Source organism: Macrotis lagotis, chromosome X, assembly GCF_037893015.1.
Source record: "Macrotis lagotis isolate mMagLag1 chromosome X, bilby.v1.9.chrom.fasta, whole genome shotgun sequence".
Lineage (NCBI taxonomy): Eukaryota > Metazoa > Chordata > Mammalia > Peramelemorphia > Peramelidae > Macrotis > Macrotis lagotis.
Window position 1 is genome coordinate 68033677 of NC_133666.1, and position 20400 is coordinate 68054076.

General features: G+C 41.7%; 1 protein-coding gene across 2 annotated transcripts in view; it reads right to left on the reverse strand.

Annotated features, from left to right (window-relative positions):
• The window catches only part of IL13RA1 (interleukin 13 receptor subunit alpha 1), a 36910-nt gene that overhangs the window by 13435 nt on the left and 3075 nt on the right, over positions 1 to 20400 (reverse strand). For both annotated transcript variants that reach the window (XM_074208120.1, XM_074208121.1), the window contains exons 2-6: positions 16244 to 16380; positions 13225 to 13360; positions 4032 to 4152; positions 1682 to 1860; positions 744 to 886 (exon numbers count right to left, since the gene is read on the reverse strand). In XM_074208120.1, the coding sequence (XP_074064221.1) occupies positions 744 to 886; positions 1682 to 1860; positions 4032 to 4152; positions 13225 to 13360; positions 16244 to 16380 (716 nt within the window). The remainder of the gene's footprint in view (positions 1 to 743; positions 887 to 1681; positions 1861 to 4031; positions 4153 to 13224; positions 13361 to 16243; positions 16381 to 20400) is intronic.

Genomic DNA, 20400 nt, shown 5'->3' on the forward strand with positions numbered 1-20400 from the left:
AGCATTTATTAAGTGCCTACTATGTGCCAGGTTTTAACAAATATTATTTCATTTGCTCCTCATAACAACCCTGGGTGGTAAGTACTGTTATTATTCCCATTTTACAATTGAGGAAGTTGAGACAAACAAGGTCATACAGTGTCTGAGGAAGAATTTGAACTCAGGTCTTCCTGACTCCAGGCCCAGCACTCAGTTCCTTATGACATATAATTGATTGATCAAATATGAGGATTTACTCAATTCCCAGCAGGATCCTCCATTCAAACATAACCTACCAGGTATAAGGACTGGGGAGACAAAAGCCAAGGGTAGAATATTCCCATCTTTAGTAAGCTTCCATTCCTGAGAGGAGGACAGATATCTCTCCTATCCTGGAGTTTTCACAAATGTTTGCTGAAAAGCAATGGGGCAGGACTTAGCAGCACTCCCCAGGACATATCAGTGCCCTTCTGAACAGATTACCAAGAGAAGGAACTTCATTGGAATTCATTGAGGTCCACCAATATTGCCACATTTGATTGTTTGTCACCCAAATTAAGAACTCTGAAGTGTCTGCCCACTATTCCCATTACAAGCAGCAGACCTAGCTTCAGACCAGCCTTTCTGGTAATATTCCCTTAGAGCCCTCAAGCAGCAGAACAGTGAAATGCACCTTTAGTCATGTTTCTGCTTGTCAGAATCTCAAAGGCAATCCAGGCTTACCAGTGCTCAAGCAACACCCCACGATCCACAAACCAACTTACTCTGTATGTCTTTGGCTTGCTGTCAGTGACTTGCACCTGATAAACTAAGCAGCTGCTCTCAAAGTTTTCTGAACTTTCCCATTCCACATACAGGCTGTCATTCTGGAGAGAGAGGACTGTGATAATAGGGGGATCAGGTTTCACTGCAATTGAGAAATGAAATCAAGAATACAGAGTCACTCCAGATTTCCCTCATGCTCAGGGTGCACACATTGGGGCAGGGACATCAAAAGGTCACTTCAGTGGGGATGTCTCTTTGTATTGGGATGGTCTGAGACATAGCACATGTGGTCAGCTTCCAAGCAGTGGGGCCCCTGTGATGGTGGGCAGGCATGGAAGGCTGGGAAGGAGAGTGACCAGCCAAAGATCAAGAGGTCCCAGGTCTTGTTTTACATGAGTCAGCTCTAATTAAGCCTGGGTGCCTCACTAGAGGAGAGCACCTTCAAATAAAACATCTGGAAATCATTAGTAGTCAAAGCCTTTCTTTTCTTTTATCATTAATATCCGTGGAAAGGAAAGGCTGACTTGAGCTTCAAGCCAGTATGGCAACCTCTTGGCTGGCATCAGCACTTTCACTTCGAAGACCTCAGCTGAGGCCATTATCTCACTCTCTCATGGATTTTTCTTCATGGATGTTTGGGGAGGAGCAGGAGATGGTGGCTGTCTGCTCTCCCCATGCAGCAGATCCTGAACTTTTCCATCTTGTATTCAATAATATACATGCTCATCATTTAATAACATCACATGCTGAGATGACCTCATGTCCATGACTGGACTAGCATCCCCTCAGCTTCCCCACATGACAAGGATCTACCAAGGAGTGGGTTACAGAAGTTCAGCCCACTTGTCACTGGAGGAAATCAATTCTTATGTTGGGAATGAAAGGAAGACACTTGAGCAGTAACTATTTTCTCTGGTTATCAAGAGACCTAACTTACCAGAATTTAACAAAATGACATTATAGGAGGGTCTAATTGTTCCAGTGGTATCTGTAACCATTATCTGAATTTTGTCAGAACTTGAAACATTTACTTTATGCAGATCAAAAGAACATCCAGTGAGTTGATCTTCCATATAGTAGTTTGTACACCGAAGACTTTTTTCCAGACTGTGGTACCTATGAGATAGAGAAATGGATACAAATATATAAAATATATAAAATATTTAAATGATATTTCAAATCTAGGAAAGACTGAAGTTTAGGTATGTGTTTTTGGAAGGGAGGAAGTGCTGCTATAAGGGCCAAGTTTATTTTTTAAACTTGTTTTTAAAAGGCACTTCCATTTACATTCCAGAAAGGAAAACAACTCCACCACAATCTACAGTGGAGCACCTGGAGGACAAACTCTGCCCAAGGCTTAGCGTGCTGTTCACTGACAAGAGTTGCCAGTAATGAACATGCCCTCCCCTTTCTAGCTACTCTGTCTCTAGCCAGGGTGTCCCACGAGGCTCCCTGAAGGCAAAGGCACCCCTTTAGCACAGTGTTTCGCATACAGCTGGTGCTTAAGTAATGCAGCAGCAGAAGAGCAGCCAGGTGGGAGGAAGTTCAACCTGGGGAGCCTGGAGCCTTCCTTTGACCAACACCTCCTTACTGCTGCTTCCCCCAAGTCAGCGTCATTCTCAGCTCACATTTACTGTTACCTAGCCAGGCACCTCCAACCCAACATGCTGAAAACCTTTCCTCAGCACAACTTGTCCCTTCCAATCATTAATAGAACCAACACTGTTCTTCAAATTTCCTAGGCAACCTTAGACTCACCTTTTTTCTTTCTTTCTTGAAATCTGATCAGTCTCCCCTCTCTCTTTTCTTCCCTTGAAATGTCTCTTGGATTAGCTCCCATGTCTATTTCCACCAATCCCTCCTATGTCACCATATACCTGCATTGCTCCAATAGCTTCCTCTGTTCTGCCGCTAGACTCTTCCTGTCTTCCAATGTATGCTACTTGGAGCCACCAGACTAATTTTCCCAGTGTTTACAACTTCAACCCAAATTCCAGTCCTGGCTTTCAAGGCCCTCCATAATCTGCCTCCACAGAAACTAGCACATCTCACATGCCTCTGAACACACCCTCCACTATATTCAAATTCCCACTGGCTGCTGAGTAAGCCAGGTCTCTTAAAAATAGCTGGAGGGATGTTTAAAAACTATTATCACTTCTCTAGGATGATGTTCTCCCTCATCCACAGAACCACTCCCTTTTTCCTTTAACAAAGTAATGCAGTCCAAACCAAATCAACATATTAGCCATGTTAGGTAATGCATACCTTATTCCATAACTGTAGTCCACCACCTCTTTCTGTATATATCTATATGCATACACACATATATTTACATAATCCATACATAAAGTTAAGAACAAAATCCAGTGGGGGGCAAAGTACGGGCAGATTGTTCTCAAGACTGGTTTAATAAAATACATTTTCAATTAGAGCTCTAGTTAAATGTTCATACTTGTTTAGAGGGATTTTTTCCCCTTCATTTTAAAGAGATAAACATGAGGTGTTCAACATACAAATGGAGGACAGCATTTGAAGATTACCCAACTTTCCATGATAATGAATGCTGTCAGAATCTCCCTGGATTGATTGTTCTGTAGACCAGTCTTATTATTTATTCTCATTATTGTGTGTTCTGTACTCAGACCCAAGGGAAGAAACCAGTAAGTGCAGATATGCTCAGTTCTAGTCACAGCAGCTTAACTTTGTTGAAATTCAAGAAATCTCTAGGTCCTTTTTCAGTGGGGGGGGGGGCAGTACTTAGACCCTTCTCCTTTCCCTCCTCCCCCAGCCATGGTAGAGAAGGGAAGCAGGTACCTTCTGTCCCTTTGTTTTCTGGCCTGCTGGCAGGGGCTAAGCAAGGGGCCACTGATCAAATGGTAGAAGGTGAGTGCCCAGGCCAGAGGTAGGGAAGCAGGAACCAGGGCTAGCCTCTGAATCTCTTAGCCAATGACTAACAGCAGCTTTCATAAATAGTAGAGAGGACAGAGTGGGCATGGACCTTACAAGCTCTGGTGAGAAAAGACAATGAAAAGGGAACTGAGGGACTAAATCAACAATGACAATCTGAATGTTTATTAAATCAAATCCACTATCTCCCTCTCATTTAGCACCAGATGGACAAATCATGGAATTGGGAGCCACACAGAGACTCAGTGGAGCTTTTTGGATAAAGGGAGAAGCCACCTCAAGATATATCTTCCATGGAGACTGAGCTAATTAATTTCTCTTAGATTTTATATCTGCTAGAAACTATGAGTGTGTGTATATTGTTCCCATTTGTCACCTACCAGTAGTAGAGAGTATAGTTTGCTTTGGGAGGTGTCTTCTTTCCAGGGAGCCATGTACAATTCATTTGGCTCAGGTTGTACCAAATACACTGCAGTCTTGTTACAGCAGACTCTGGATCACCTGGAAAACCAGAGGCCAAGGCAGCTTAGAACATGTTGGCCTGCTTTCCCAATCCCCCATACTTCCTTTTACCTCTACCTCCCCCTGCCACCCCCACTCATGATGTCCTCATAAAATTAAAAGTCTCTTTATTAGAACTGTTGCGAAGATGAAAGGAGATTATAAGAGCCTTTTGAAAATCTGAAAACACCATATAACTGTTAGCTCTTATTCATTATTCTCATTATTGAGTGTTCTAGACCCAAGGACAGAAGCCAGTAGCTGCAGATCAGCCTCAGTTCTAGTCACAAGTAGCTTGTCTTATTTGCCCACTCTGTACTTTCTGACTTCTCCCAGTTCGGGGGGGGGGGGGGGGGCTGACCAGGCTCACAGCCTTTTCTTTCCTTCCTCCTCAGAATGTTCTAGCAACCCCCTGGAGGGAGCACTGAAAGTTTAGGGCAGCATTTGCTAGCCTTAAGAGCATCTCCTCTCCTCATAAGGGCTTCAGGCTCCAGCTGGCCCAAGGGCTCTCTGGTCCTCAGCTAGGCCACAGCAGGGCTCACAGTCCCATCCTGTGTTTCAATGCTAGAGTAGAAAATCCTCCCTAGATGTGACTATTTGAATACCTGCACACTGAGTTCACTGAACCTTTGCTCTAGCTCTTCACTCTACCTCCTTGGTCAACTTGTTGGTTGGCATATTACCTCAGTTGTTCTATCTGTTCATAACTAAATCTATTTGTTTATTGTGCTAACTCCTACTGATAGGTTAATCCGGCGAGTTGGCAGCTTTTTCAGCATTTTGACAGGAGCTTTCTAAAAATAATGGGTTAAGCTAAAAAAAACAATAGGGCTAGCAGTTTCAGTCCTGGTAGGGTTGATGTCATTTTTTTGTGGGGGGCACAAATGATCCTTTGGACTCCTCTCAAATCAAACACTTAATTCCCTTTTAAACCCTTGGCTCAGCCTGTAGGTTTTTCTTACCCCATTTTACTCCCCACCCCCATCACTGACAAAATCTGCCCAGTACAGATAGGATCCACACCCAATCTGACACTTTCTTCTTTCTCTTGATCTTGAAATCTGCTTATTCCCCATGAGTGGCCCTAAATGGCGTCACTGCAGATGGCTAGATAACCAAAGAAGCTACATAGCAAGTGGTTTTTGAATCCTCACTCTTCACTTTTAAGGACTTTTCAATAGAAGAAGGAAATGTTCTTTCCAATGTGTTTATTATAAGATCAGGGGCTATCATTTCCAGAGATAATGGTTCAGTTCAAACAGCCTCACTTCTTACTGAAAAGGAAGCCTAGAAAATGATGAGATCCCATCCTAATCCAAGTTATGCCTTCAATCTCTGGCCAGGACTCCATACCAACCTTCTTGTTCTCTCCCGTTCTGAGAGGAATAAAGTCAGCTAAACAAAGATGACCAGGGGGCTAAGCTAAAAGGCAGGGGAAGATGAGAGAGTCAGCAGCTGCCAGGGCAATGAAAAAGTCACGTAGCTTCAAATATTTCCAATTTAATAAAATATCCTATCATCTAGTCATTTTAACTAGAATGAAGTCCTTTTGAAGCCAGTTTGGGGTCTTCTCCATGCTGCTACATTTCTGGACACCATCTAGACCAGGGGTAGGGAACATGCGGCCCACAGTTAGAATAGGGTTCATGGTTTGGCACTGCCATAGCAAGCACAGGAAGGTCTTGAAATTCAATAAATCTAGGAGTTTTTTTAGGGGTGAATTAAATGTTTAATCAAATCTAGCAGCCAAATGATGTTATAAATATGCAAATGGCCCTTGGCAGGAAAAAAGTTCTCCACCCCTGATCTAGAAGGTCAAACCTACCCTATCACATCCTGCAGTCCAATTCCAGGCATAATACCAATAAGTAAGTATGGGCACCAACAAGAAAGATGGTTTCCATGTTGCCCTTTTGAGCAAACGTATTTCTCTTTGACGGGTGGGGCTTTGTTTTTCTGCTGTTATATAAGGTGACATTGACTCCCTGTCTATTATGTTCTCTCTTGGTCCATTTCCCTCTCTAGTCTCACTATTAACAATAGAACTAACACAAGGATAATCTGCCACCTCAGTAGCAATGGGCCATGCTGGGAGATATTCTGAAATAAGAAAAAGGAAAGCCCTAGAGCACTTGGATCTCTCAGCAAATACAAAGAAAAGGAATTCTGTCTGGAGGTGGCCATTTTAATGGTACCTAGGAATGATGTTCAGGATCTCTATAGGAAGGGAAGAGCAGAAAAGGAAAGAGAAAAGAGGGAGAAAAGGCAACCTAGAAGTCATTAGCCAGCACTAACTAATATCCTTTCTATCTCATTTCTATAAAATATGATAACACCCCAAGTAACACTGAATTATCTTGATTAAAACAAGAGAAGGAAATAGGTAGGCTTCTTTTCCAACCCTTGACTCCATTGTTATAGATACCCAACTAGCTGAAAGGTGAGTGAAAGCAAGATTCTCTGCTTATTATTTTAAAGGCTTTCCTGAGCTACTGCAGTTCCCCCACATACAAAGCACAGAAAACTGTGACTGATGTCAGCACTTGGCAGATGCATTGAAGCAAGTTGTCAGAATCCTTGGTGTTGAAATGGGGGAGAGAGACAGACAGACAGACAGACAGTACGGGAGGGGAGAGGAGGGGAGAGGAGGGGAGAGGAGGGGAGAGGAGGGGAGAGGAGAGGAGAGGAGAGGAGAGGAGAGGGAGGGAGGGAGGGAGAGAGAGAGAGAGAGAGGGAGAGGGAGAGGGAGAGGGAGAGGGAGAGGGAGAGGGAGAGAGTGTCAGTAATAGGAGAGAGGTACCAAAACCTCCTGAGAAGCTCTCAGCAGTCAGGGAAGCTGCCCTTGGTACATATATCTAAGACAAAAGGAGGATTCCCAATCCAAGGCAAGGTCTTCCTCCAAAAGGTCCTTTTAGAATGACATAGCATGGATCTCAAGGAGCCCACCGGGCTTCAACTTGTTCTACTACATCCCCAGAGAGCAGATCTGAGAGCTAAGGGTAGAAGGAAAGGAGAACACCCAAGCTTAAAGTACAGGGAAAATCTTGCAAACACTCAGAACTAAGGAAAATGGAAGGGGCCCCTGAGGAGGCACTGGGTTTCATTTGAATTTGTTATGCAAAGACTGGCTGATAGCAGAGTGGTTGGGGTGCTGTAGAGGAGATTTCTGCAGGAATAGACTAGGTGGCCAGAGATCCTTTCCAACTCCAAGATTTTGTGAATTTTTTGATGAAATCATGGCTCCACCTTGAATTACTTTAGAGATTTGGAACCTAGGAAGCAGTTTTTTTTTTTTTTTTTTTTTTTTTTAGTTTTTGCAAGGCAAATGGGGTTAAGTGGCTTGCCCGAGGCCACACAGATAGGTTATTACTAAGTGTCTGAGTGCAGATTTGAACCCAGGTACTCCTGACTCCAGGGCCAGTGCTTTATCCATTGCGCCACCTAGCCGCCCCAGGAAGCAGTTCTAAAAGCCTGTTTCTAGATGGCAATTTCACTGGCATGGTGTTCTTCTTATTCAAATTTCAACTTTAGTGAATATGATCATCTTGGGGCATGCCTGACTACACATGAATTCTGGAATGCTGAAAGGTCTATTCCAGTTTGCCATGTTCTCCTCTCCAATATATTCCAGGGGTTTCCCTGTGACATTCAAGATCAAGTAGAATAGATTCCATTGAACATCCTTTAGAACCTGGTTCCTTTTGACTTTTCCAGCTTTCTACGTGCCTCCTTTCCATGTTCTCTGATCCACATGCCTCCTATATACTCCATGGCCCAGTATGGAGGCCCATGATGCAATTCAAGGCATTTTCCCTGGCTCTCTCCCATGCCTGGAACACCCTCAAGTCTCCTGGCTTCTTTCCAGTCTCTGCTTCTACAAGACTTATCCATTCCTCATTCCTTCAGATATGACCCTCAACTTAGCTATAAATATCTTGTGTGTTCATAGCTGTCTGCACGCTGCCTCCCTCATTAAAATGGGAGCTCCTAAATCATTATCAGAGAAATGCAAATTAAAGCTTCTCTGAGGTACCACCTCACACCTCTCAGATTGGCCAATATGACCAGGAAGGATAATGATCATTGTTGGAAGGGTTGTGGGAAATCTGGGACACTATTACACTGCTGGTGGAGCTGTGAACTCATCCAACCCTTCTGGAGAGCTATTTGGAACTATGCCCAAAGGGCAACAAAAATGTGCATACCCTTTGACCCAGCATTACCACTACTGGGTCTATACCCTGAAGAGATGATGAAAAAGGGTAAAAACATTACTTGTACAAAAATATTTATAGCAGCACTGTTTGTGGTGGCAAAGAATTGGAAATCAAGTAAATGTCCTTCAATTGGGGAATGGCTTAGCAAACTGTGGGATATGTATGTCATGGAACACTATTGTTCTATTAGAAATCAGGAGGGACGGGATTTCAGGGAAGCCTGGAGGGATTTGCATGAATTGATGCTCAGTGAGATGAGCAGAACCAGAAAAAACACTGTACACCCTAACAGCAACATGGGGGCAATGATCAACCTTGATGGACTTGCTCATTCCATCAGTGCAACAATTGGGAACAATTTTGGGCTGTCTGCAAAGGAGAGTGTCATCTGTATCCAGATAAGGAGCTGTGGAATTTGAACAAAGTGCAAGGACTATTCCCTTTAATTTAGAAAAAAGCAGATATCTTATTGTCTGATCTTGTTACCTCTTAGACTTCTCTTCTCTTCTTTAAGGATATGATTTCTCTCTCATCACACCCAATTTGGATCAAGGTACAACATGGAAACAAAGTAAAGACTGACAGTGCTTTCCGTGGGGGGGTGGGGGGAGGGAAGCAAGATTGGGGGGGGGATTGGAAAACTCAAATAATATCTTTAATAAAAATAAATTAAAAAATAAATAAAATGGGAGCTCCTTGAGAGCAGGACTGGGTTGGTCTTTCTTTGTAATCCCCAGCCTTTAGCCCAATACATGGGGCACAGCTGCCTGACTCCAAAGCTTTCCTTGAGAACTCCATCAGTCCCTTCTTTATCCTCTTGCATCATGCTTACTGTGTACATGCTCTACTAGTCCCTCAGAGAATTCAACTTCCTTAAAAAGGAGACCGTCATTGTCAGGGCTTACAACACAGTATTTGGCACATACTGTAACTGCTTAATAAATGGACATCGACTTGAATGCTATCTTTATCATTAGTCCTCCACAGTTCCTTAATGGCCCTTAGGTCATTGTATTAAAATGCAAACCTATAAGAAGCCATTTTCACCCATTAACATGACAGCATCAACTAGAATGTATGGAATTGTGCTGAACAAACCTTGACTTAGATCTGGTAAGCTTTCAAAATACCCCATAAATACAAGCACAGGCTCTTTCCCTCCAAGAGACTTTCGAGACCATAGAGTCCAGTCTCTTCATTTGTTAGCTCCAAGGATTCCAGATTCCTAGTTAGAAAGGACATCCAAGACCATCTGGTTCAACTCCATCATTTGAAATGTGAGGAAATAAAGCCCAGGGAGAACACATGTCCAGCCCAAGGTTACCTGACCACTAGGAGAGCTGTGATGCTCATCTGGGGTTTATAGATCATGATGTTTTTATACAAAATGTTTCATTTAATGGTTGGAGATGGTCTAGACTCTAAGGGAAGCTTCAGTTGGGGTAATGGGGCAAGAAAGAGAGACTAGAGAGATAAGAGGCAGCTGAAGAGTGATGAAGATAGTGTGGCGGTGGTAGGGAAGAGTGGAGGGTAGCGGGGAGTGCTGAAAATAAATTTCACCTATATAACAAAGTTTCCCCAAGACCTGTTTGAGTACAGATGAGCCACAGAAGCCTGGACAATAGCTTCATAAAATCTCAGCCTTGGAAAGAACATCAGAAGCCAGCTAGTCTAAACCAGAGCTGAGCAAACTTTCCCTCTAGTATACTCAAGTGGCTAATTCAGTCTGTAGTTTAAGATCTGCAGTGAGGAGCCCATTCTTACCTGAAGAAAATATTCAGCTTTGGGATAGCTTAAATTAGTAAGATTTTCTTTACTCTCTGACATGTTTACCCATTGCTCCTTAATTGTGTCTTCTAAAGTCAAATAAGACAGTCCTGCAAATACCTGAAGATAGCTCTCTCATGTCTCCCCAAGCCCTCTCAGGTGCAATTCAAATGGCCCCCAGATCCTTCTATGACCTTCAAATGGAATGATGAGTCTTTTCCTGATTGTCCTCCTCTGGATATGCTCAAACTCATCAGTGTCCTTTCTATGCTATGGAGGCCAGATCTAAACAGAATAGTCTAGATGGGGTCTGACTAGGGCAAAGAATAGCAGGTTTATCACCTCCATTATTCCACTTTTCTTAATGAAGTCCAAAACTACTTTAACTTTTTTGGCTGCTGGGTCATGCTATTGATTGATATGGGGTTTGTTGAAGGGTTTTGAAGGGCTGTCTATCCAATCCAAATAAGCTGGGTCACTGAATGTCAGGATCACGAGTTTGAACTTTATCTTGTAGGCACAGGGGATCTACTTAAAGCTTTGGAGTAGACAAATAACAGGACTAGAATGGAGTACACAGAAGATTATTTTAGTCCTTTATGGGAGGTTGGAATAGAGAAAGGAGTAATTGAAGGCAGACCAGTGAGGAGAAGTGACGAAGGCTTACCAAGAAGGGTAGCCATGGGAGTGAAAAAAGGGAATGGATCTAAGAAATCCATTCATCTTTGCCCAATGATAAAATATCAGCATCAGAGTTAAGAGTCAAATTTGATTCAGATTCTGAGTCTGGGTAAATAATATTACCATTATTAAAAATTAGAGAAATCAGGAAAGAGAGAACAGATCTGGGTAGAGATGTCCAATAGGCTAGTGAAAATGTGAACCTGAAGCTCAGGAGAGGTTGGGGTCAGAAATAAAGATTGAAGAATTCATCTCCATAGAGGGGATAGTTTAAGCCCTGGAAGCAGATAAGGTTCCCAAGAAAGTGATTATAGAAAGAAGAAAAAAAGAGCTGAAGATGAGGAACCAAAAATGGAGACAGAGAAATAGCCAGAGAAAAGAACCAATGCCCAAATCATGAAATTTAGAGGAGAAAAGTATCTTAAGGAGAGAGTACTTAAGTGTCAAATGCTACAAACGTGTCAAAAAGAATGCGGGTAGAATAAATGCAGTTGACTAGGTAGGAAAGTGGTCAATGGAAACTTTTTTTTTGTTTTGCCAGGCAGTGGGGTTATTAGGTGACTTGCCCAAGGTCACACAGCCAGTAAGTATCAAGTGTCTGAGGCTGGATTTGAATTCAGGTCCTCCTGGCTCCAGGCCAGTGTTCTATCCACCATGCCACCTAGCTGCCCTGTCAGTAGCTTTTGAAAGAGTATTTAGGGGCAGCTAGGTGGCACAATGGACAGAGCACTGGCCTTGGAGTCAGGAGTACCTGAGTTCAAATCCAGCCTCAGACACTTAATAATTGCCTAGCTGTGTGGCCTTGGGCAAGCCACTTAACCCCATTGCCTTGCAAAAATTAAAATAAAGAGTATTTACAAATAAAGTGATGGGGAGAGAAGGGTGAGAAGGATGAGAAACCAGAGAATACTATTTCTTTTGAGAAGTTTGGCAGCAAGTGAAGGAGTGAAATGAAGTAGCAGGATGGAGGAAAGATTTTGTCTGAAGAATAGGGGAGGATTCAAGTTGTTAGAAACAAAACAGTGGATAGGGAAATTAAAAAACGAATAATATATACTAGCTATAGGCTTCATATCCTCTGAAATTGGAGGACACAGAGAAGATGATGGGTGGAATACACATAAGCTTAAGGTATCAAAGCAGGAGAGTTGAAGGAACTCCTATAGATGGTCTTCATCTTCTCCATACAGCAATGCAATTGGATTCTACTTTGAGCTGAGTGCATAGGGTTGGGAGCTTGAGCAATATAAGCACTTTAATACTGTCACTCTGAAGAAGATTAGAGGTTGGATAAGAGCTGACCTAAAGGATGGCCAAATAGCTGCGAGGGTCTAGCTAGCAGGAGATATGAATTTGGAGGAGACCCAATATGTACTTTGGAACTTTCTCTAGTAAGACTTGGCAACCTAGGAGTAGAAAAAGTGGATGGTAGAGGTTAAACAGAATTAGGGATTGGCAGAAAAAAGGGGTGGTGACTGGTTTAAGGTCATCTGGTTTAAGGTTTTCCTGACTAATGAGATCAGGAAAGTGATTGGGTATAGAGTCCAAGCTGGGGGGGGATATAGATTCATCTCTGTGCCATCTTCCCTTCCTCCTCACCAGTCAGAAGAAGAGGTATCCCCTCTGTCTAAAGCTAACCTCTTCTTAATCATTTCATTGGTATCATTCTTTCCTTCCTCATGAGGGATTCTGTTCACACTCACACACACACACACACACACACACACACACACACTGCACATATATCCACATATATCTTTTCTCCTCTACTGTCTTGAAAAATGCTCCATTCTCACCAATTTAAAAACCACCCTCATTTGACCCTATTGCCCCCTTTAACTAGTGGCTTTTTTTCTATTTCAAAGGCCAAACTTCTTGTAAAAGTGGTTGGTTGCACTTGTACATTGTCTCCATTTCTTCTTCACCCATTTATTTCTCAAGTTTCTTTCTTCACTATTGAAAGCTGCCTCTCGGGGAGGCTAGGTGGCGCAGTGGATAGAGCACCGGCCCTGGAGTCAGGAGTCCCCGAGTTCAAATCTGGCTTCAAACACTTAATAATTACCTAGCTATGTGGCCTTGGGCAAGCCACTTAACCCCATTGCCTAGCAAAAACCTTAAAAAAAAAGTTGCCTCTCTAAGGTCATTTGTGAAAAGACAACCCCAGATCCAATGACTTTTCCTCTGCGGCAGTCAGACACTGCTAACCAAAAATTCCCAAGGAGGCCCTTTACCCCATTTGCTTGACATCCTTCATCTCCCCTTCACCTGGTCTGACCCTTCCTAGGTCCTGAACTATAAGTTGTGGACCTTGACTCTCTATCTCTTCTCTCTCAGGTCCTTGGCCATTGTCAAGATTCCAAGATGGAAGGGACTCACTGGTTTAGCCCCATTTTATAGCTAATTTTACCTTCTGGGGGCAAAGTGCACATTTCTACAGCATCACTAGGATTTGTGCTTGCCACACTGCATAGTGATCTCACTTGGAGGCAAATTCTTTCATTTAGGGCCACCTCTTCAACGCGATAGTTGTTTGAACTGATTTCCTAAGGTTTAAAGCAAAAAAAGCATGATTATGTCCTGCAAAGAGAATACAAGTGAGAAAACAGTACCCAAACTGAGAAGAGAATTATGTTTCACTTATGGGGTCCAGACCCATAGGGAATTGCCTCCACCAAAACAGATGAGAAACACACCATCTTGAAGGACTTCTACACACAGAGAGGTGATACAATTTGCCCAGGGTCACATAGTCAATGTATATTAGAGGCAGCATTTCACCTCTGGTTTTCTTAACTCCAGGTAAGTCCTCTATGTACAACATCATGTTGTCTCCCTCTTAAATTTAATGTGAAAAGAAATACAATGAGCATCAGAATTGCCCAATACAATCCCGTATACTTCAGAAACATGGGAAATAAGCTTATTCTCAAATTAAATATTCACAAGGTGATATGTGAAAATGTACTTCAAATAAAGAAAATGGTATTTGTTCTTAATTGCATCCCCAAATAAATGGCATTTTGCTTTGCAACAGAGTTGGCTTCAAATTCTGGAGCTAGCTGTACAGGTAAGTGTTCAACTTGGTGCTTGGTATACAGGGGATGTGTAATATTCCAGCATCTCACACAAGACTAATACACTCTAACTGGAATAACTGTATTTCCTTATTTTTTGGTGAAAATTCTTTTCTTTTCTTTTTTCAAATTAAATAAAAATAATTTATAAACTTTCATTTTAAAAAAAAAATTTGAGTTCCAAATTTTCTCCCTCCCTGAGATGCCAAGCAATTAGAAATAGATTATAAATGTGCAGACATTAATAATTGTACTTTCAATACTTTCTCTTCAAGAATGAACAGCTATGATGGAAAAACTTAGACTATATAACATAAAAGTCAAGCTCAGAATTAATGGGAAAGCCAAACCAAATGGAGCCATATGAAGCCCATACCAGGGGCTATTATCTATATCCTCCACCTATAACTTTTCACCAATCTTCTCACAAGAGCTTTTGAGATTACTAGAACTTTGAACTTTGAAGAAGCTATCTCAAAGTAGGAGGAGATTATTCTCAGTCAACTCTACCTTTTTCTCTTATTGGCTATCTTGGCCCAATGAAGACTTCATTTGAAACTTGAAAACAGAGTGACCTCTGAAATGACCCCTCAGGACCAGGCCTCATTTGGTTGCCTCATACTGTATTTCTTTTTTTCAGAAAGAGTTCCTGATGAATAATAGTCTACTGTGACTGAACTAATGGTTTTTTGATGGGTTGACCAAATGGGATAGGTCTCTCTTCTGGTGATAAGATACTTAAAACTGGGCTAGTAAGCCTGGGAAATAATACTCAATCATTATTTCTCATCCTACAGTGAAAAACTATAATTAACTGTAATACTTAAGAAAGGGTTAAAAATCCATTTTTCATTTTTATGGTCCTAGAATCCCAAATCTGAAAATGACCTCCCAAGATTACTTAGTCACTTTACGATTTAAATTCTAACTCTTGAATCCTAAATGTCTTATCTGGTTAAATTCTTGCTTCAATGTACTTCAAGGGGATACATTATAAATATATAATAGCTAAATAAATACATATAATGCAGTACATTTAAAACATTAGAAAATGTCAAGGATAGATTATTTCTAGTTAGTTTCAACCTGAAGTCTTGAATTCAAGAATTTTGGTCTCAAATAGATATTTTCCATCTATCAACCCTATATACAGTCTGTAACAATATACAGTGATTTTATCAATAGCACTCCCTACATACCCAACTTCCAAGAGGGACCACAGAGCTCATTTTCTCCTTGAAAGATGACTTCTCTTTCACAATTGAAACTGGGTGATTAAGTTCTTAATAGGGTGATAATATCCAATATGCTTCCTTCTTTGAACTCTAACCAAATTCGGGCTAACCTCTGGAATAAATGATTTATTGTATGACATCCCCCATGGTCCAAAATATCAATCCTCCCTCAAGTCTGTCATATGATTATTGTAGTGTCACTGTTTTGAGAAATGTTTTTTAGTTCCTTAGGTAAATGTAAATCAAATAATTCTGGTCTACCTCAAACCTTTCTCAACCAATTCCTCCCTTATGAGGGAAAGTTGCTTATGAGGATAAGTTGCTGAAAGTGGGCAAAGCCTCCAGGATCCCCTTCTCACAACTATGTAAAATGCTGATCCATCTGCTTTGCAAGCCACAAAGGGCACTAATTAATATTACTCCTTAGGAATCTTCTTTCAAAAAATTTTTTGGGGTTACATTTTAAGTTCCAAATTGTTTCTTTCCTTCTCTCCCCACCCCAAAGAGCATATGACATAGATACACACACAGACATATACATATATATATGTGTATATATATATATATATGTAAAACCATAGTATGCATATTTCTATTTCTCGACTTTTTTTCTCTGAAGGTGGATAGTATATTCTTTCATAGGTCCTTTGTAGTTAATTTGAATATAATACTGAGAATAGCTTAGTCCTTCACAGTTACACTTTGAACAATATCGCTGTCATGGCATATACCATTCTCTTGGTTCTGCTCATTCCACTTCTCATTAATTCATGCAAGGCTTTCCATTTTTTCTAGTCAACCCGCTCATCATTTCTTACAGCACAGTAGGATTCCATCTCAATCCTATACTACAACTTGTAGCCATTCTCTAGTTGATAGGTGTGCCTGCAATTTCCGGGTCGTTACAAGCACAAAGAGCGCTGTGAGAAATATTTTTGAACATATGGTTCTTTTCCTTTTTCCCTGATCACCCTTGTACCTTGAAGATGCAAAAAGAGAAATCCTAAACTAAAATGAAACCATCATTTACCCAACCTTTTGGCAGAATTCTCGATGCCAATTTTACATTGCCCAAAGATATAAATAGCAAGAAAATTTACCTTTGAATGAAACGTACCTGGTTCTCCCCCAAATAACTATCATACCAGAGAGTACATGTTGTATTAACAACTTCGGGAGGACTCCAATGCCAAGAGATTGTACAGAGGTTCTTCACAGAAATGCTGAAATTGGTCACAGGTGGGGGGTAGGTTTCTGTTTCAAGCAAGCAAAAGCAAAGTTTTTTTTGTTTTGAAACAAATATCTCTTAGTATTATCAATGCCTCATTGAATCTTTTCATACACAGATACAAACACACAAACACACACACACACACACACACACACTGAAAACAGAGACCATAGTTTAGCTCTAGCTTCTTATCTCTGGAGTCCACTAAGACCTCAATTTTCATCAGCTATATTCAGGTTCAGGGTATTACAGGTACAAGGGCAACTAGGTGGCTCAGTGGATAGAGCACTGACCTTGAAGGCAGGAGGATGAGAGTTTGAATCTGGCCTTAGACACTTATCACTTGCTAGCTATGTGACCTTGGGTAAGTCACTTCACCCTAATTGCTTTACATCTCCAGTCATCCTGATTCCTATCTCCTCCAGATGGCTCTGGAGGAGAAAGTGATGCTGGTGATTTCGCACAGCCCACCCTCACTCAAATCCAATTCACTTGCTTGTCATGGCATCGCCTCCCTGAAGTTATGGTCTTCTTTGAGCATGAAGGACAAACATCTTTATCATTATGGGCACTAGGTGGCACTGCAGTGCTTGGCAGCCTGGAGCCAGGAAGACCTGAGTTCAAACTTTACCTCATTCGCTTTAGCCAAGTCACTTAATCTAGGTTAGTCTCTGTTTCCTCAATGGTAAAATGGGAATAATAATAATAGCACTGTTCTTCCAGGTTGGTTGTGAGGATCAAATGAGATCATATCTGTATAGTACTTGTCACAAAGCAGGCACTTAAGAAACCTTTGTTTCCTTCTTCCTTTTCTACTGTTTTAAGGCAATTTTAGTGAAACTGAGAAGCCTTTTCAATTGATGTTTAGTAAGTCTCTCCTAATGTTCTACTAGCTTTCGGAGCAGTACTTACTTGGGCTCTGGCTTTCTCTGCTGCCTCCCCCCTCCAATCTCTCTCTTTCTTCCATTACTCCCCCAAGATCATTCCAAAGCACTGGGTGGTTCCTGAAAGCCCTGATTTGCTCAGGTGAATTGTACACCTGCAGTTTGGGATTATCTGAAGGGGTGGAGAAAGTACTTTGTGCCCCGTCCTGTGTTCCAGGAAAATAAATCAGTTGCTTCAGCCTTGGTTGGCTCTCTCTTTCTTTTTCCTCCCTCTCCCTCCTTCTGTTTCTTCCTCTCTCTGTAATTTAGTTTTCATTCAATAAACTTAACTGTGCTGTCTAGCCAGACTTGTAGAAGGAAAAGGTGAATGAAATCCAAAGAAAACTGCAACAATCACAGAACAAGAGCAGATGAGGTTTTGTGTGTGTGTGTGTGTGTGTGTGTGTGTGTGTGTGAGAGAGAGAGAGAGAGAGAGAGAGAGAGAGAGAGGGAGGGGGAGAGAGAGGAGAGAGAGAGAGAGAGGGAGGGAGGGAGGGAGGGAGAGAGAGAGAGAGAGAGAGAGAGAGAGAGAGAGAGAGAGAGAGAGAGAGAGAGAGAGAGAGTTGTTAATAGTTGGCAATGGAGATCTTTGTGCTGGTCTTACCATCCTGAGAACCAACACACACTATGGCTTCACAATATTGATAACTTCTTCCACTTGGCCAAAGGCCACATGCTTTCCATACAACTGGTCTAGCAGTAAAGACGAAAAACTGGGAGCTATTTGTGTTAGGTGCAGTAGTTGCCATGGACAAGAAGCCAGGATGGACCAGCATGCTTCAGGATGAAGTTCTCAGCAGCAAATTTTTCCCCATAGATGACCTTGCCAATAGTGCCATTTTGCCATGTGAAGTCCCTACCCTGGCACAAGAACCCAGGAATGATTCTCAGGAAGTAGGATCCCTTGTAACAAAGTGCTCAGTGCACAGATATTTTCTGCTCTTTGGGGCCTTGTCTCAAAGAGCTTGGAAGTAATCCAGTCCAGGGTTGACATCGGTGTGGAAATACATGCTGAGAGGTTGGTCTTGGCCACAGATGCCTGGGTGGCTCACCATGAAGGCAGAGGTGGTGGGATCAATGTCTGGTAGAGGGAACCAAGATGAAGATGCCTTGATGCTGGGGTCTGCAAAGCTCCTACACTCTCTAATGCTGGTTCTGTCTTTGACAGTTCAATCTTTTAGGAAAGCATCATCCAGTCTCATGGCCTTCTTTTTCAGACTTGTGGCCATTCTAACAAGTATTTCTATATACATTTTTTTTCATTTTCCCAACTAACTTTTTACATTAGGTATTCCCAACAATATTTTAACATCAAGGGCTTACAACATATGACTGGACTTCCTGTACTGGAGCCACAAAGAAGAAACTGTAGGCACTGTCTGTGGGGAATGCCAAACGAGCTAATGGGGGGGGGGGTCTTGGAGAGGCTTCACCAAGAAGACAGCAGTTGGGCTGAGTTTTGAGGGGAAAGCAGGAATTCCACAGATAGAGAGGTTGACCCATTGGGGTAAGTCCATTTTACGCAGGGTACAGACAGACTTGTAAAGTGGTAGAAAAGAGCAGGGAGCAGTGAGTAGTCCAATTGGATTGGAATGTATAAAGGGATTTAAGAGAAAGGCTTGAAAGGAAGATTGTGTAGGGCCTTGAATGCTGTGATCAGAAAGTAATGCATTATTTTGTCATAGGTGGCCCTGGACAAGTTTTGAAGAGCAGAGTGACAGGATCAGGGTGGGGCGTTGCAAAGATTACTTGTGTGCAAGGGAGCTCTCAAGACACAGGAAGGCCAGTTCGGAGGCTATTTATTACAGGAGTCTCCATGTCAAAGAGAGGGGAGAGTCAAAGATGGTTCCAAGTGCTTGAGTCTGGGGGACTGGGAGGATGAAGCACAATCACAATGATTTGTTAGATAGAGGGAAGAGTTTTAGAGGTACTGAATTTTGTCTGGGTGGAGTGGACAATGCCAAAGGGGCTAGCTAGTCATGGCACTGTCCGGTAGGCAGGGAGACAGCGAGAACTGGAGCTCTGAGCAGGAGTCAGGTGGAACACAGATTTGCGTGTTATCTACAATGAGGTTATAAGCGAAGCACTGGATCAGATAAAACAAATAATAGCTAAAAGGAGAAAAAGTTCTATAGACGGAAGAATTATAGGGGCCAAAACTTAGTGGCAGGGAATGAGAAACTAGCAAAAGAGGCACAGAAAAGGGTCTCAGGAAAGAATAGAGGAATGAAAAGAATAAGCATTTCATAGGCAGGGTCTAGAGAGTGTACTGAGTACAACTTCATTCTACAGATAAGGTAACTGAGGCTCAGAAAGTTGAAGTGACACGAGTCATATAACTACTAAGTTTCTAAGTAAGAATTTGAACCCAGATCTTCCTGATTCTAAGTTCAATGCTGTCTCTACTATAATTTACACACACACACACACACACACTCCAACTGTGCTAGACTGGGGGCGTGAAAGTTCTTTAGATATAGTCCCTGGCCTAACTGAACTTATAGTATACATAGATAAATATGATACAAAAATAATACTGTATTAACACAATTATGTAATTCACTGTATTAGAGAGACACAAATTAAATATATATGAAATAAAAGTGGCAGAAGGGTTGTGGGGACTGAAATATAGAAAAAAAGAACAATAGTGCCAAGCAGAGTGATTGGATCAGGAGTCAAATGGAAAGAGAAGGATCAGAGAAAATTCCTATTAGATTCATATCAGAAGGATCTCAGAGGCTGTCTCCCTCATTTTATAGATGAAGAAACTGAGGTCCAAGAAGGTGATGTGATTGACTAAGTTTCTTTAAAGAAAAAACCAAACCCCACAACTTTTAATCTTTATGGTATATACTTCTTTCCCTTCCCCTCTCATCTCACTCCAAAACCATTCAGATTTATAATCGCAAGCTAAATCTTAAAAGTCTAGGTCTTAGCTATGTTGTCTGAAGCTAAAGGTCTAAATCTGAATATTACTTGTTTTCTGATAGAAAAATGAATATTCTTGATATTTACTTCAGTTTTCAATGGTACCAAAGACTACAGTATTGCAATTGTTTCCAGAAAACTTTTTTAATAGTTTTTTTTCTAGTTTTTTAATAGTTTTCTTTAATAGTT